At 46.0% G+C, this 16,618-nt stretch overlaps 1 protein-coding gene across 4 annotated transcripts in view; it reads right to left on the reverse strand.

Annotated features, from left to right (window-relative positions):
* Window positions 1–1,774: 1,774 nt before the first annotated feature.
* LOC115135628 (neuronal migration protein doublecortin-like) overlaps window positions 1,775–16,618 on the reverse strand; it is a 74,697-nt gene continuing 59,853 nt past the window's right edge. The window contains exons 5-8 of one of the 4 annotated variants that reach the window (XM_029670527.2): window positions 12,380–12,436; window positions 6,962–7,030; window positions 4,444–4,541; window positions 1,775–4,278 (exon numbers count right to left, since the gene is read on the reverse strand). In XM_029670527.2, the coding sequence (XP_029526387.1) occupies window positions 4,222–4,278; window positions 4,444–4,541; window positions 6,962–7,030; window positions 12,380–12,436 (281 nt within the window). In that variant the 3' untranslated portion in view covers window positions 1,775–4,221. Of the gene's footprint in view, window positions 4,279–4,443; window positions 4,542–6,923; window positions 7,031–12,379; window positions 12,437–15,023; window positions 15,062–16,618 lie in introns of those variants that run through there. The other 3 variants (XR_010464893.1, XM_065023573.1, XM_065023574.1) reach the window with 3 other exon arrangements.

Raw genomic sequence — 16,618 nt, forward strand, 5'->3', positions numbered from 1 at the left:
GTGACACTGTCTGTGATTTATTTAGAATTCAAGGCACACTTAACCAGCATGGCTACCACAGCATTCTGCAGTGATACACCATCCCATCTGGTTTGCACTTAGTGGAACTATCATTTGTTTTTCTACAGGACAATGACCCAACACACCTCCAGGCGGTGTAAGGGCTTTTTGACCAAGAAGGAGAGTGATAGAGTGATGCATCAGATGACCTGGCCTCCACAATCACCTGAACTCAACCCAATTGAGATGGTTTGGGATGAGTTGGACCGCAGAGTGAAGGAAAATCAGCCAACTAGTGCTCAGCATATGTGGAAACTCCTTCAAGACTGTTGGAAAAGCATTCCAGGTGAAGCTGGTTGAGAGAATGCCAAGAGTGTGCAAAGCTGTCATCAAGGCAAAGGGTGGCAACTTTGAAGAATCTAAAATATATTTTGATTTGTTGAACACTTTTTGGGTTACCAAATGATTCCATATGTATTATTTCAAAGTTTTGATGTCTTCACTATTATTCTACAATGTAAAAAATAGTTTAAAAAAATAAAGAAAAACCCTTGAATGAGTAGGTGGTTAAGTACATGTGTTGATAAATGTTTTTTCTTAGGATTGTCTTACTGCAGTTTTAGGGCTCTATTCAATCCGTATGGCGGAAGTTCAGCTTTACATGAGTGATTGAAATTTAAAGGCAATGTTCCCGCGTTCGCGGAGACTGCATTCACGGTGAACGCAATCTGTAACTCATCAGCGATCCAGACATAAAAGAGCCCTTAGTTGCACTTGCATTCAAATCTTGGTAAACCATGACTAACATTTAAGATATACTGTAGTAAATTATATGATGGATTTAGACACCTTTTGTCTGTCTATAGATGCATTTACTACTTGAAAATCATTGACATGCTATTCTGTCTTTATGACTTGTCTTGGACACATGCTCTTTGGTGAGACAGAATGTCTTCCAGACGTCTGGTTAGGTTTTACCAGAGGAAACAGTACAGTACAGAACAGCAGTAGCAGTGGTTCAGTGCTTGGCAGTAGCTTCGGCAGGTCTACTAAAGTGCCACTGTCTCAGCTGCATTGAAAGCAGTGTAAACGTGGGGAGCAAGTCCCCAGTTGTGTACAGTGCAATTCATTTCCCAGACACCCCCTGTTTAAACCGGAGATTAACGTTTACTGTTGAGAGAGACTCCCGGTTACCATGGTGATTGAGACGGCCAAAATGGTGATCATGAACAGAATAGTAATACCATGCTTTTCACACAGCGTCTGCTCTTTTCTACCTCTTAACGTCTCATCCAGACTTCCCCCTACCATGAACACACATGCGCAAACACGCATGCGGACACACATGCACGCGCGCACTTGCGCACACACACGCACAGAATAAAACACACTCATATGGACACTGTCAAATACATCCCCAAAACCTGTACCAAGGGACATAGGTAGAGGATAGGGCTTGTATTGTGTTACCATGGTAACGTATCGCAGTTGTTTCCCTTGCTATTTGTAAAGGGTGATATGATCACTTAAAATCCCTTTCTAAATTCACCGACGGTTGCAACACAGACCACGCCTAGTAATGATCAAAAACAGACTGGAGATGGACTGTGATTGTGACTTCATCATGATGAGATTCATGGATGTGAATATGGATTGGTACTGTGTGTATGTATGGCAGTGGTGTGGCTAAAACAATGAGACAGAAATGTAAAATTGTGTTGCTCAGTTAAGACTGAGCGAACAGCCATCATTTGAGTACAGCCAGAACGGGAGGTGGAACACAACTCTTTTAATTGCAAAAGGGAATTGGTTAATACATAGAGTGAAGCACTGAAACAAGCCACTGTGACATTGCAAAAAACACCATTAAAGAGGACGTTGTACATTTCCCAGTAACCCAATTCATTCCATCAAGAGATTCATTCAGAGAGAACAGAAAGAGAGTATGTCTGCACTATGATATAGTTACCCTGGCATTCTATCAAAAACAATGTATGAGAGATCACACTGCGCTGATGGCAGCTCCACAATTCAAGACATTTAAAAATGCTCTACAAACAGTTTGTTAACAAAGAGGCCATGTCTTAGTTTTCCTGTTTGTTTTGTTTTTTTTTAAATCTTTTTTTTTTATTTATCAAAAGACGGCAATCAAAAAAAAAAGAGGCACCACTGGAGGTGAGAGTTTGGCCCACACCTCCTGTATTATAGGGTGGTGGCAGCATCACACAAAACAACCGACTGACACTGTTCATGTTAAACTGTAGAAAATCTGGGGCAAAGAGACAAGATATTGAACAGCTGGTGAGATAAAGTAGAACTGAATTCTCCAGAAGAGACTTTTATTTGACAAAGTGTTGATTCCCAGAAGATGTAAAAGTGGACATGCAGCTGTAGTGCTGACATCACAGTGACATCACTCCCTGCAGATGGTGGGTGTAAGTAGTCGAGAGTGTGTTGTGCTGCTCATTTGGGTCAGATTTGGGTCAGGTCCAGAGAGAGGTTCACACTGGATCACTTTACATACGTAAATACCTTACATACGTAATACTTGGTCTAGTATTTCACACTATTCTTTGGGACGACCGCCACAGAAAAATGTCCATATGCCTGCACTATAACACAATGATGTGTTAATCAGATTTCGCCGAACATCCTCTCTAGGAACATGACGTTACTATAACCATTCATGTGTGACTCGTCAAGAAAAGGAACAATGTTTTAGACATATATATTACTTCATTTTTTTTAATAATACTTTTTTTTTCTCCGAACAAACAATTCAATTTCCTCCTATCTAAACTTTTGTATTCAACCAATAAGCACTAAGAAAAAAGATTTAGCCATGCAAAATGTGAGAAGCTCTACTCTATTGTTTTCTGTGCTGGTGAAAATCTATTTACCCTACATGGACATGGTCTGGTTAGAATGGTCTCATGGGAGGCCCCAGTAACAAACAGACAGTACAGAGTACAATAGCAGACAGGTATGTCTCCACTGGGGGAACTATAGATGATCTACATTTTAGATTTCCACTTTGCTTGATACAATATATACTTTGGCTTTGACATTTTGTTTTATTGTCAGGATCATTTATTCTAAACTTGCCTCAATATAAGTACACCTGGCTCTATCACATCTCCATTGAAGTCTCCATCGTAGAATCAGTCACAAAAAGGAGTTCAAATTATCATCACCAAAATACATTTAAGAATCCTAAACCGTTATTACATTTTTTTAAAAGGACGTGCTTGTTTGTTTTAAAAAGGGCAATTTTTTTTTCTGGCTTTGGTTGGTTTGTACACACTAGTATAACTTACCCCAGTAACCCTACTCTACATGCCCACGGTTTCAAAGCCGCTTGGCCCCACTGTGCCTTGCAGTTTTTGAAGACCTCATAGATAGACGATGCACAGAAAACATGTTATGTTGACTCAACGTTTGGCAGGCGATGTATTGACGCTTTGTGAAAGCATAGTTATGAATGTTAGGCATTAGCTGGGATGTTGCAATGGCTATACACAGTATTTACAGTAGATGAAAAGGAGGACATTCACCTCTCACGGCTAAAGCGCCTTCCCCTAAAAATGTTCTCGTTACTTTTAACAGCTTGAACCATAGCACAGAAAGAGAGAGGACAAAGAGGGACATTATGAGCAAAACGTGACTACTGACTACTACACCCCAGAGAAATAGTCCATTTGCTGCTTGGAATTGTGCACTTGAATTGGGAAAATCGTAGAAATGTCTGATTTGCCCTATATCAGAATGCATGGTTTTCAACTGGGGAAAAAATACACTTCTGTAGTTACATTGTGGGAACTGCATCTTTGAAATTGCTTGTTAGTAAATGATGTGCCCCTTCTGAGAGCATAAGAGTAAACCCTGGACTTTCACACAATAGAAGGATTTGGCGAATTTGTTAGATGCAGTAATTCGTACATCATTGTCGTATACGCCCAGCATATACATTCATAACAACATAGGATATAAAAACATGATCTAGTGGTGAATTCTCAAGCAGCAAAAGGTGGAACAGCCGTGGTGGCCAAGGTCAGGTAGACATAGCACGTGGCACCAGGGAGAGATCAAATGGAGAAGTCCTCCCGGATAGTACACTAGAGGACGCTGGCCGTCAGTGAAGGTGGAGAGCACCAGAGATACCTCCGAGTGGCAGGCCAGGGGGAGACGGGTAGGCAGGCAGCAGCTGACAGACAGGAGGCTCTACATGGATTCCCCAAGAGAATCATCATCATCCAGAGATAGGGGCAGGTAGAGATCCTACAGGGAAAAACATGGAGGATCATAATCTGAATGAGCTAGGGGACACATCCTCTTCAATGAGTTCGGAGCTAAGCTATTGGGCTTGTAGGTGCAGTTTGAGAGAGGGGAAAGAGAGAGGGAGGGATAGGTAGTGGTATTTAGGTAGTGGAGTGAATGGGGTACCTTCTGCTTGCGGTGGATGCCTGGGCTGTTGGGGGTGGAGGTGGGGGACTGCTTGGAAATTGGGGTGGAGAGCTGGCTGCTGGAGGCCGTCCCATTGGCTGTGAGAACCCAAACGGAGCGAGAAAGAGAGAAAAGAGAGAGAATACGAAAGGTAAATGGAGAAAGAAAGAGAGAGAGACCAGTGAATTAGACAGTGTGTATGCCAGGACTCCTTGGCCCCAGAGTAGGGTCATTCCTGGGCCTTGCCCTCACTTGGTTGTAGACAGAGTCTCTCTGGGCGGCTGACTGACTGACCAGGTCCCTGTTTGTTCCTCTCTGCTGGAGAACATTTGGCCATTGCTCTACAGCCCTGGCAGGTTGCTAGGATACCCTGGCCTTGACAGTGTTTACATCTGAGAGTGGTGTGATGTGTCGTAGTGTGTGTAGTAAGACTTTTTGAAAGGCTTTTGTCTTGAAGAGAAAAACAGAATCCTTAAGGAAAGACTTTGAAACAGATGGCTAGCCTCTCACCCAGTCTGAATTGTAAACAGGCACAGTGGAGCAAGAGTTTTGCAGATGAAGCCAACTCCAATGCAATGAAGTTCATATCTTCATCCAGACCTAAAATGTCTGTTTAACTAAAACCAGGAAAACAAAACTAAAAAGCCAAGAACGGACTCAAATGTAGCAGTGTCATGTCGAGAGAATGGCATGAAAGCAGTATCTACAGAACTAGGTGGGGAAGGCAATAAACAGATGCTTAATCTATTCTAGTCCATAGCCTATTGCAGAAGATTGGTCTATGGCTGTAGGTATATCTGCTGTATGACAGTATAATGGCCAGGAGCTTAACTGTCACATACAGCCAACTGTTAGTCTGATTCCAGTCTTTCAATATAAATCAGAAGCAGGGGTTAAACAGAAACATGCACCACAGATAACTGAAGACATGGCTTTTATTTCAAAAGAACAAAACATTTGAAATAAAACAAAACAAAACAACAAAACAAAAGTGTTAATAAAATAGTAAAACCCAAACCAGCCCGGGGGAAAGGGGGTCTATGGGTTAATATTAGTGTATATTGGGGTATAGGAGTTAATATTGGGGTATAGGGGTTAATATTGGGGTATAGGGGTTAATATTGGGGTAGATGTATAAGAGGGCAAGCACGCTCGACAGGTAGAAACCATATCAGTAAGCCAGCCGAATAAACATATAAGAAATATTCAAGAAACCATTTCAGACCAAGTCCTAACAACAGCAACATACAGCATTTCTGCCTCCATCCACGTCTGAAACTATGAAGGCTAAGTAATCGGTGTATCAGTCTATCAGAGGAATTACTAGCCTCTTGGCTGTCCATCTGCTGCCTTTAAGGGCAAGCCCTCCCCCGACCCCCCCACCCATCCCCCCACCAGCTCTCACTGAAATATTCAAGAGCACTGAGAGAGGGAGTCGGGGCAGCAGAGTCTGGCTGGGAGGACACACTGACCTCACATCCACCCGCCACCAGCTAGACTAGCCAGCCAACTCACTGTGGAGTGACACAGGGTGACAGGGTGACACCAAGCAACATTCTACACTACACCCCAGCCTGACACGTCCGCTAGGGTAGCACCTGGTGCGCGTGTGTGTGTGTGCTTTAGCCTACTTGGTCATGTCGCTGGATGAATTGATGTTGAGTTGTTCAAGGTGTGAGAATAAAGTGCCTAATTAACGGTCCCTCGTGCCATAATCCCTCGGCCCATGTCGTGAACCCTCTGACCTGTATAATCAGTGGTTACAACTGGTCTAGTGGTTAGAGCGGAGGGAGACTGCTGCCCCTTCCCGAGCGTTCTCTTCAAACCTCTGTACCTCAAATCTCGTTGGCACCTCTCGTTGAGACGGACAGCGTACGTCAAGGATAATAACCGCTCTGAGCGCAGTCCTCCACTACCTTTGTTTTCTTTTCATGTTAAAATTATTTTTTTAAATCAATGCTTAAAGGACAGCAGATCTGTATTCGTATCCTTTTGGGATTCGTAATCTGTGCAGATGATCCTGATCAAACAATGGCTGGATTTTTTGGGGTGTCCCCATTTCTATGTATTAGTGGGGGTTTGGGGTGGTGAGGCGTGCGGGAGGTGCTGCGTTACGGTGAGAGGACAGTTCCCACCAGTAAACACCGTCTGCCTCACTGTCTCACTCGCAGGGCAGACAACGAGCACCAGCGTTTAAACACCTCGTCTGAGCAACGCAATCCTGGACAACAACATGCAGATTACAGACATAAAGTATAATTCAACATTTAAAAAAATAAAATAAAAATGAAACAAAAGAAAAACAAAAGAAAAAACTCATATTATATCATTGAATAATAACCACATCCACATCAGTTGGTTTAAATCTAGCTGCTTTTGGAATCAGGGTGGCTGGATGCTGAGAGTAAAGGGGGTGAGAAGTAGTAACTCTGTAATAGTCTATGTGACGAAGCCAGTCTATGTCGGGTGTGGGCTTCCATGGGCAGTCACATTATAGATCAGACAATAATGAGCTCACTCGATTCAGCTGGAGACTTGCTGCGCCGGATCTGACCTGGACTTTTCTTCTTCATCATCCTGCAACCTTCTGTGGGGAGAAATACACACACACACACACACACACGCACACACACACACACACACACACACACACACACACAAACAGTGTGTGAGCGAAAGACAAAACAAAAGGCCACAGTAGCTACAGTAGTATCTTCCACATGAAAGGCCGCATTGACAAAGAAACAGACGTGTTCGTGCAAACAGACTGACACAATGAGAACATGGACACTGTAAATGGTCATTTATGGCCACATATGTGTCTTTCACGAAGTCCACTGTTGCTGCAATGTTTTCAGCAAGGAGGATTGGGTGACAGTTTGGTAGTGTCTGTTGTACAAAGAGTAGCTTCATAGGGGTCTATGTGACTTCTGTGTGTGCAGCAATTCTATGTACGGTAGTTTGCTGATATCGTACTGTAGTTTGGTGACATTGTACTGTAGTTTGGTGATATCGTACGGTAGTTTGGTGATATCGTACTGTAGTTTGGTGACATTGTACTGTAGTTTGGTGATATCGTACTGTAGTTTGGTGACATCGTACTGTAGTTTGCTGATATCGTACTGTAGTTTGGTGACATTGTACTGTAGTTTGGTGACATCGTACTGTAGTTTGGTGATATTGTACTGTAGTTTGGTGATATCGTACTGTAGTTTGGTGACATTGTACTGTAGTTTGGTGATATTGTACTGTAGTTTGGTGCTAGCTTTGTATGGCATGCAGTCTAGTGTTTGTATGTAAAGCGTTAAGGTTTTGTGTATGTACAGTAATTGTGTCTGCCGTGTGGTTTATTCTGGGTCATTGCATTAACCAGGGTAAACAGTGAAACAGTAAAGCCGACAGCCACAAAGACTCCTAGACATCCTCCCCTCCTCCCTCGCCTTCCTTGCCCTCCCTCTCCACTCCCCCTCCGCTCTCTGCTCTCAGTACTCCGCAGTGCCTCCGCCTTCCTCTCAGTGCCACACAGCCGTTCTACACCTCCACCATCCTCTCTCCTCCTTCAGACTGTCTGTTCTTCCACCTCTGTGCTCTCAGTGCCACACAGCCGTACTACACCTCCACCATCCTCTCTCCTCTTTCAGAATGTCTGTTCTTCCACCTCTGTGCTCTCAGTGCCACACAGCCGTTCTACACCTCCACCATCCTCTCTCCTTCAGAATGTCTGTTCTTCCACCTCTGTGCTCTCAGTGCCACACAGCCATTCTACACCTCCACCATCCTCTCTCCTTCAGGATGTCTGTTCTTCCACCTCTGTGCTCTCAGTGCCACACAGCCGTTCTACTCCTCCACCATCCTCTCTCCTCCTTCAGGATGTCTGTTCTTCCACCTCTGTGCTCTCAGTGCCACACAGCCGTACTACACCTCCACCATCCTCTCTCCTCCTTCAGAATGTCTGTTCTTCCACCTCTGTGCTCTCAGTGCCACACAGCCGTTCTACACCTCCACCATCCTCTCTCCTCCTTCAGAATGTCTGTTCTTCCACCTCTGTGCTCTCAGTGCCACACAGCCGTTCTACACCTCCACCATCCTCTCTCCTTCAGAATGTCTGTTCTTCCACCTCTGTGCTCTCAGTGCCACACAGCCGTTCTACTCCTCCACCATCCTCTCTCCTCCTTCAGAATGTCTGTTCTTCCACCTCTGTGCTCTCAGTGCCACACAGCCGTACTACACCTCCACCATCCTCTCTCCTCCTTCAGAATGTCTGTTCTTCCACCTCTGTGCTCTCAGTGCCACACAGCCGTTCTACACCTCCACCATCCTCTCTCCTCCTTCAGAATGTCTGTTCTTCCACCTCTGTGCTCTCAGTGCCACACAGCCGTTCTACACCTCCACCAATCTCTCTCCTCCTTCAGAATGTCTGTTCTTCCACCTCTGTGCTCTCAGTGCCACACAGCCGTTCTACTCCTCCACCATCCTCTCTCCTCCTTCAGAATGTCTGTTCTTCCACCTCTGTGCTCTCAGTGCCACACAGCCGTACTACACCTCCACCATCCTCTCTCCTCCTTCAGGATGTCTGTTCTTCCACCTCTGTGCTCTCAGTGCCACACAGCCGTTCTACACCTCCACCATCCTCTCTCCTTCAGAATGTCTGTTCTTCCACCTCTGTGCTCTCAGTGCCACACAGCCGTTCTACACCTCCACCATCCTCTCTCCTCCTTCAGACTGTCTGTTCTTCCACCTCTGTGCTCTCAGTGCCACACAGCCGTTCTACACCTCCACCATCCTCTCTCCTCCTTCAGACTGTCTGTTCTTCCACCTCTGTGCTCTCAGTGCCACACAGCCGTTCTACACCTCCACCATCCTCTCTCCTCTTTCAGAATGTCTGTTCTTCCACCTCTGTGCTCTCAGTGCCACACAGCCGTTCTACACCTCCACCATCCCTCTCTCCTTCAGAATGTCTGTTCTTCCACCTCTGTGCTCTCAGTGCCACACAGCCGTTCTACACCTCCACCATCCTCTCTCCTCCTTCAGAATGTCTGTTCTTCCACCTCTGTGCTCTCAGTGCCACACAGCCGTTCTACTCCTCCACCATCCTCTCTCCTCCTTCAGAATGTCTGTTCTTCCACCTCTGTGCTCTCAGTGCCACACAGCCGTACTACACCTCCACCATCCTCTCTCCTCCTTCAGAATGTCTGTTCTTCCACCTCTGTGCTCTCAGTGCCACACAGCCGTTCTACACCTCCACCATCCTCTCTCCTCCTTCAGAATGTCTGTTCTTCCACCTCTGTGCTCTCAGTGCCACACAGCCGTTCTACACCTCCACCATCCTCTCTCCTCCTTCAGAATGTCTGTTCTTCCACCTCTGTGCTCTCAGTGCCACACAGCCGTTCTACTCCTCCACCATCCTCTCCTCCTTCAGAATGTCTGTTCTTCCACCTCTGTGCTCTCAGTGCCACACAGCCGTACTACACCTCCACCATCCTCTCTCCTCCTTCAGGATGTCTGTTCTTCCACCTCTGTGCTCTCAGTGCCACACAGCCGTTCTACACCTCCACCATCCTCTCTCCTTCAGAATGTCTGTTCTTCCACCTCTGTGCTCTCAGTGCCACACAGCCGTTCTACACCTCCACCATCCTCTCTCCTCCTTCAGAATGTCTGTTCTTCCACCTCTGTGCTCTCAGTGCCACACAGCCGTTCTACACCTCCACCATCCTCTCTCCTCCTTCAGACTGTCTGTTCTTCCACCTCTGTGCTCTCAGTGCCACACAGCCGTTCTACACCTCCACCATCCTCTCTCCTCTTTCAGAATGTCTGTTCTTCCACCTCTGTGCTCTCAGTGCCACACAGCCGTTCTACACCTCCACCATCCTCTCTCCTTCAGAATGTCTGTTCTTCCACCTCTGTGCTCTCAGTGCCACACAGCCGTTCTACACCTCCACCATCCTCTCTCCTTCAGAATGTCTGTTCTTCCACCTCTGTGCTCTCAGTGCCACACAGCCGTTCTACACCTCCACCATCCTCTCTCCTCCTTCAGAATGTCTGTTCTTCCACCTCTGTGCTCTCAGTGCCACACAGCCGTTCTACTCCTCCACCATCCTCTCTCCTCCTTCAGAATGTCTGTTCTTCCACCTCTGTGCTCTCAGTGCCACACAGCCGTACTACACCTCCACCATCCTCTCTCCTCCTTCAGGATGTCTGTTCTTCCACCTCTGTGCTCTCAGTGCCACACAGCCGTACTACACCTCCACCATCCTCTCTCCTCCTTCAGAATGTCTGTTCTTCCACCTCTGTGCTCTCAGTGCCACACAGCCGTTCTACACCTCCACCATCCTCTCTCCTCCTTCAGAATGTCTGTTCTTCCACCTCTGTGCTCTCAGTGCCACACAGCCGTTCTACACCTCCACCATCCTCTCTCCTCCTTCAGAATGTCTGTTCTTCCACCTCTGTGCTCTCAGTGCCACACAGCCGTTCTACTCCTCCACCATCCTCTCTCCTCCTTCAGAATGTCTGTTCTTCCACCTCTGTGCTCTCAGTGCCACACAGCCGTACTACACCTCCACCATCCTCTCTCCTCCTTCAGGATGTCTGTTCTTCCACCTCTGTGCTCTCAGTGCCACACAGCCGTTCTACACCTCCACCATCCTCTCTCCTTCAGAATGTCTGTTCTTCCACCTCTGTGCTCTCAGTGCCACACAGCCGTTCTACACCTCCACCATCCTCTCTCCTCCTTCAGAATGTCTGTTCTTCCACCTCTGTGCTCTCAGTGCCACACAGCCGTTCTACTCCTCCACCATCCTCTCTCCTCCTTCAGAATGTCTGTTCTTCCACCTCTGTGCTCTCAGTGCCACACAGCCGTTCTACTCCTCCACCATCCTCTCTCCTCCTTCAGAATGTCTGTTCTTCCACCTCTGTGCTCTCAGTGCCACACAGCCGTACTACACCTCCACCATCCTCTCTCCTCCTTCAGGATGTCTGTTCTTCCACCTCTGTGCTCTCAGTGCCACACAGCCGTTCTACACCTCCACCATCCTCTCTCCTCCTTCAGGATGTCTGTTCTTCCACCTCTGTGCTCTCAGTGCCACACAGCCGTTCTATTCCTCCACCCTCCTCTCTCTGTAAATGCTAATTGCACTGTCTGTCTGTCCTTCCTGTCTGCTGTGAGCTGATCACACTGTGTCTGTCTTTCTCTGTTTTCCTAACCTTTACGCACCAGGAGTCACCCACACGGCCAGATGCCTGCGTGCCAGCGCTAGTGTGAAATGCCACCGGGCATTCAAGAATCCTTCACATCCAAAGAGCACCTCAGACACTCACCTCCCCTCTAACGCCCCTCTCGCCCACTCTCTCTCTGGCAAAGACGTACGTGTTTAGGAGACACCTGCTCTGCAGCACCCCCTAAGGAGAGGAATGGCATGGCCCAAAGGTGACAGAAGTGCCAGATGGGCTTATTCTGAAAATGGGCGTGTTATGCCCTCACTAAAACAGTTACTAGCTCAATAACATAAAGCGTTTGGCAATATGTTTATGATGTTTTGCTCAAGGCTTATGCATAATGTATTCAGGCCTTGAACGGGTTAATTAAAGGGCCTTGAGTTAAGTCCACATTTGCCATGGCCATTTGAACTGGATCCAATTCGGCTTTTAGTGATGCTTATTACATACTGAGCTACAAACACTCCCCTCTGTCTCCTGCAATGGCCATAAAATCTGGCTGAACTTTAATGTGCAAATCTGATAGAGCAACAGGATCCAAATCTATACCAAATAGGGCTGCGTATGGTGATAAGATTGGACTATCGATGTGAAAACGCCGTATCAGCTTGGACCAGAGATAGGGCCCAGTCCTTCCCCTGCCTCTGGCCCCACCCAGGCCAACTCAGTGGTCTCCAGCAGACATGATATGATGTCAGTGTGATGTCGGCATGACCCCACTGACCTTGGTTATTAAAGGCCCCCTGGCCTGATTTGGGTTTGGTTCCAGAGGGGTAGTGTGCTGAAAGAAAGGAACCACAACATTAAAGCACACGGGTCAACTCCTTCACACAAGAACCCAGTGAGAGGCAGGCAGCGGGTCAGGAAATGGACCCCGCCTAAAACACATCACACCGATGCTGTATAGTAGTTCTGTATATTATGAGTTCCCCTTATTTCTGATCTCCCTGCTGAACTCAGCAAAAAAAAGAAAGGTCCTCTCACTGTCAACTGTGTTTATTTTCAGCAAAATTAACATGTGTAAATATGTGTATGAACATAAGATTCATCAACTGAGACATAAACTGAACAAGTTCCACAGACATGTGACTAACAGAAATGTAATAATGTGTCCCTGAACAAAGGGGGGGTCAAAATCAAAAGTAACAGTCAGTATCTGGTGTGGCCACAAGCTGCATTAAGTACTGCAGTGCATCTCCTCCTCATGCACTGCACCAGATTTGCCAGTTTTTGCTGTGAGATGTTACCCCACTCGTCCACCAAGGCACCTGTAAGTTCCCGGACATTCCTGGGTGGAATGGCCCTAGCCCTCACCCTCCGATCCAACAGGTCGGCAGGGTAGCCTAGTGGTTAGAGCGTTGGACTAGTAACCGGAAGGTTGCAAGTTCAAACCCCGAGCTGACAAGGTACAAATCTGTCGTTCTGCCCCTGAACAGGCAGTTAACCCACTGTTCCTAGGCCGTCATTGAAAATAAGAATTTGTTCTTAACTGACTTGCCTGGTTAAATAAAGGTTAAATTAAAAAATAAAAGGTCCCAGATGTGCCCAATGGGATTGAGATCTGGGCTCTTCGCTGGCCATTGCAGAACACTGACATTCCTGTCTTGCAGGAAATCCCGCACAGAAAGAGCAGTATGGCTCATGGCATTGTCATGCTGGAGGGTCATGTCAGGATGAGTCTGCAGGAAGGGTACCACATGAGGGAGAAGCACGTCTTCCCTGTAACGCACAGTGTTGAGATTGCCTGCAATGACAACAAGCTCAGTCCAATGATGCTGTGAAACACCGCCCCAGACCATGACGGATCCTCCACCTCCAAATCCCGCTCCATAGTACAGGTAACGCTCATTCCTTTGACGATAAACGTGAATCCGACCATCAACCCTGATGAGACAAAACCGCGACTTGTCAGTGAAGAACACTTTTTGCCAGTCCTGTCTGGTCCAGCGACGGTGGGTTTGTGCCCATAAGCGACGTTGTTTCCGGTGATGTCTGGTGAGGACCTGCCTTACAACAGGCCTACAAGCCCTCAGTCCAGCCTCTCTCAACCTATTGCGGACAGTCTGATCACTGATGGAGGGATTGTGCATTCCTGGTGTAACTCGGGCAGTTGTTGTTGCCATCCTGTACCTGTCCTGCAGGTGTAATATTCGGATGTACCGATCCTGTGCAGGTGTTGTTACACGTGGTCTGCCACAGCGAGGACGATCAGCTGTCCATCGTGTAGCGCTGTTTTAGGTGTCTCACAGTATGGCCACATCATGCCTCCTTGCGGCATGCCTAAGGCATGTTCACGCAGATGAGCAGGGACCCTGGGCATCTTTCTTTTGGTGTTTTTCAGAGTCAGTAGAAAGGCCTCTTTAGTGTCCTAACTTTCCATAACTGTGACCTTAATTGCCTACCGTTCCACAGGTGCGTGTTCATTAATTGTTTATGGTTCATTGAACAAGCATGGAAAACAGTTTAAACCCTTTACAATGAAGATCTGTGAAGTTATTTGGATTTTTTACGAATTATCTTTGAAAGACAGGGTCCTGAAAAAGGGACGTTTCTTTTTTTGCTGAGTTTATATAGAGAGGTGTCGAGGATAGAAAGAGGGAGCTGAGTGTGCAGTGGCCTGTGTAGCTATTATGTAAAAATAGGCTACGAAGCCTGTAGGGAGTAGCCAGGGAAGCTTGGTAGCTCCTCTCCTCTCCACTCAGAGTCAGTATCAGCACCACTGGTTTATCTGACCTAAACCTGTCACCACCAAGATGAATGGATGTTCCTCTTCCCATGCTTATCCCTCCCTGCTGCTTACTTCACACAACACACACAGCAGGTCTATACATTAACAGACACTACCCACACATAAATACACAAAGCCACACATTCACTGAGAGGAATAATACATTTACTCTGGTATGTAAGAGGCATCTGTCCCAGCGTAGCATGGAAAAATCTGTCCTATATGTAGGCCCGTCTTTTGAAATGTGATGTGAGGAAAACATAAAATGGCCATTCTACAGTCCTTCCCATATGGCCCTGGTGGTGCCTGATCCTATTTGGCATTTGAGGCGACCTAGAGACTACTTATCGATCAGTTAACATGGCTAAAGCCTCATTTACATTACGTCTAAATAATGAGCTCTAGTTCAGTAATGATGTGAAAGACCTAAGTGTTGGACTGCGAGGAGAAACCTCAAAAGGAGACAAAAGGGGATTTTTCTATGTGATGTATTTTCCAGTCATTCCATTGAACAGCTAGCTAGCCTACATGTGGACTGAGCTGCTGTATGTTAACTCTAGACAAAATTCACTGGCGTGCAGATATTAATTTCATTTTCTATTTCAGATAGATTCTTTACTTTCTAAATCAGACAACAAACCTGTGAGTTCCTGTCTGAGTTCCTGTCTGTGTTCCTGTCTGGGTGGATGTGAAAGAGAATGAAATATACAGTAGTCAGCATACACTGAGTGTACAAAACATTAAGAACACCTTCCTAATATTGAGCTGCACCCCCTTTTGCCCTCAGAACAGCCTCAATTCGTCGGGGCTTGGACTCTACAAGGTGTCGAAAGCGTTCCACATGGATGCTGGCCAATGTTGACTCCAATGCTTCCCACAGTTGTGTCAAGTTGGCTGGATGTCTTTTGGGTGGTGGACCATTCTTGATACACACAGAAAACTGTTGAGTGTGAACAACCCAGCAGCATTGCAGTTCTTGACACAAACCGGTGTGCCTGGCACCTACTACCGTACCCTGTTCAAAGACATTTCAATATTTTGTCTTGCCCATTTACCCTCTGAATGGCACAAATACACAATCCATGTCTCAATTGTCTCAAGGCTTAACGTGGAACTGACAGCATTTTAGCAACATGAAATCTTAGCTGTTCCTAAACACCCCCAGGAAGAAAATGACACAGTTTTTAAAAACATTTTTTGACAAGCCGATCACTTAGATATGGTGATTTTCACGTTTTCATAAATTCTTAGAATGTTTGAGAATGACGTATACTAAGGCATTTGTGAAAATTCTATAGCAGTATAGAATGGGAAAGCGGCAGTGCGTTTGGACAATTCATAGGCACTGCAGTAAATAAAGCATCTGTCTCATCCAGGACTGGAGTCTACGCTGACCGGTGCACCATAGCCAATCAGAGCTACAGTAGGCTTTTACGCAAACAAGCCATTGCCACACAGGCCTGCTATCATTCACTTTGAACTAGTCTGTGTGTTTACATCCAGTTGTGACAGCTTGACTTTAGATCATTAGAAAGCATTCGCCAAAAGCCACAAAATACACCTGAATGGATTTCTGCAAATATGTCACAACCACGGGAGTCCTCTTACATTTGGGAAACATACAATTGTATTGATCAAACAACCATAAAAAGGTAGGCTGTCAACAAGATCAAGAACTAATGCTAACCAGAGCAAGATTAGCTCAAATATAACAAAAGAACATTAGATAAACCCTCTCAAACTTGTTCAGCTAGTTGGCCGTCAAAATTGTACTGATTAACAATGGGGAATTGTAGCCTTCACGTCCTTCTGCAGCTTGCCTGCCTGGCTAAAGTTGGCTAGCTTGCTATCTAGCTACTTCCAAATGAGAGAACACCTCACTCTGACCATTTTACTCACCCTAGCATAGCTGGTTAGCTAGGCTGTTTACATATCTAGAGTGTTCGTGACAAACAATTGTTTTTGCATATGTTGACTGACACCGGTCATATTCAGCAGGTTTGGCGTAAATTCATCAGTTATTCACAGTGATGTAAAGTACTTAAGTAAAAATACTTTAAAGAACTACTTAAGTAGATTTTTTGGAGTACCTGTACTTTAATTTACTATTTATATTTTCCTAAAGAAAATCATGTACTTTTACGTCCCTAAATTGTCCATGACACCCAGAAGTACTCGTTACATTTTGAATGCTTGTTTAATTCAAACACTTATCAAGAGAACATCCCTGGTCGT

The sequence above is a fragment of the Oncorhynchus nerka genome, linkage group LG10 (assembly GCF_034236695.1).
Source record: "Oncorhynchus nerka isolate Pitt River linkage group LG10, Oner_Uvic_2.0, whole genome shotgun sequence".
Lineage (NCBI taxonomy): Eukaryota > Metazoa > Chordata > Actinopteri > Salmoniformes > Salmonidae > Oncorhynchus > Oncorhynchus nerka.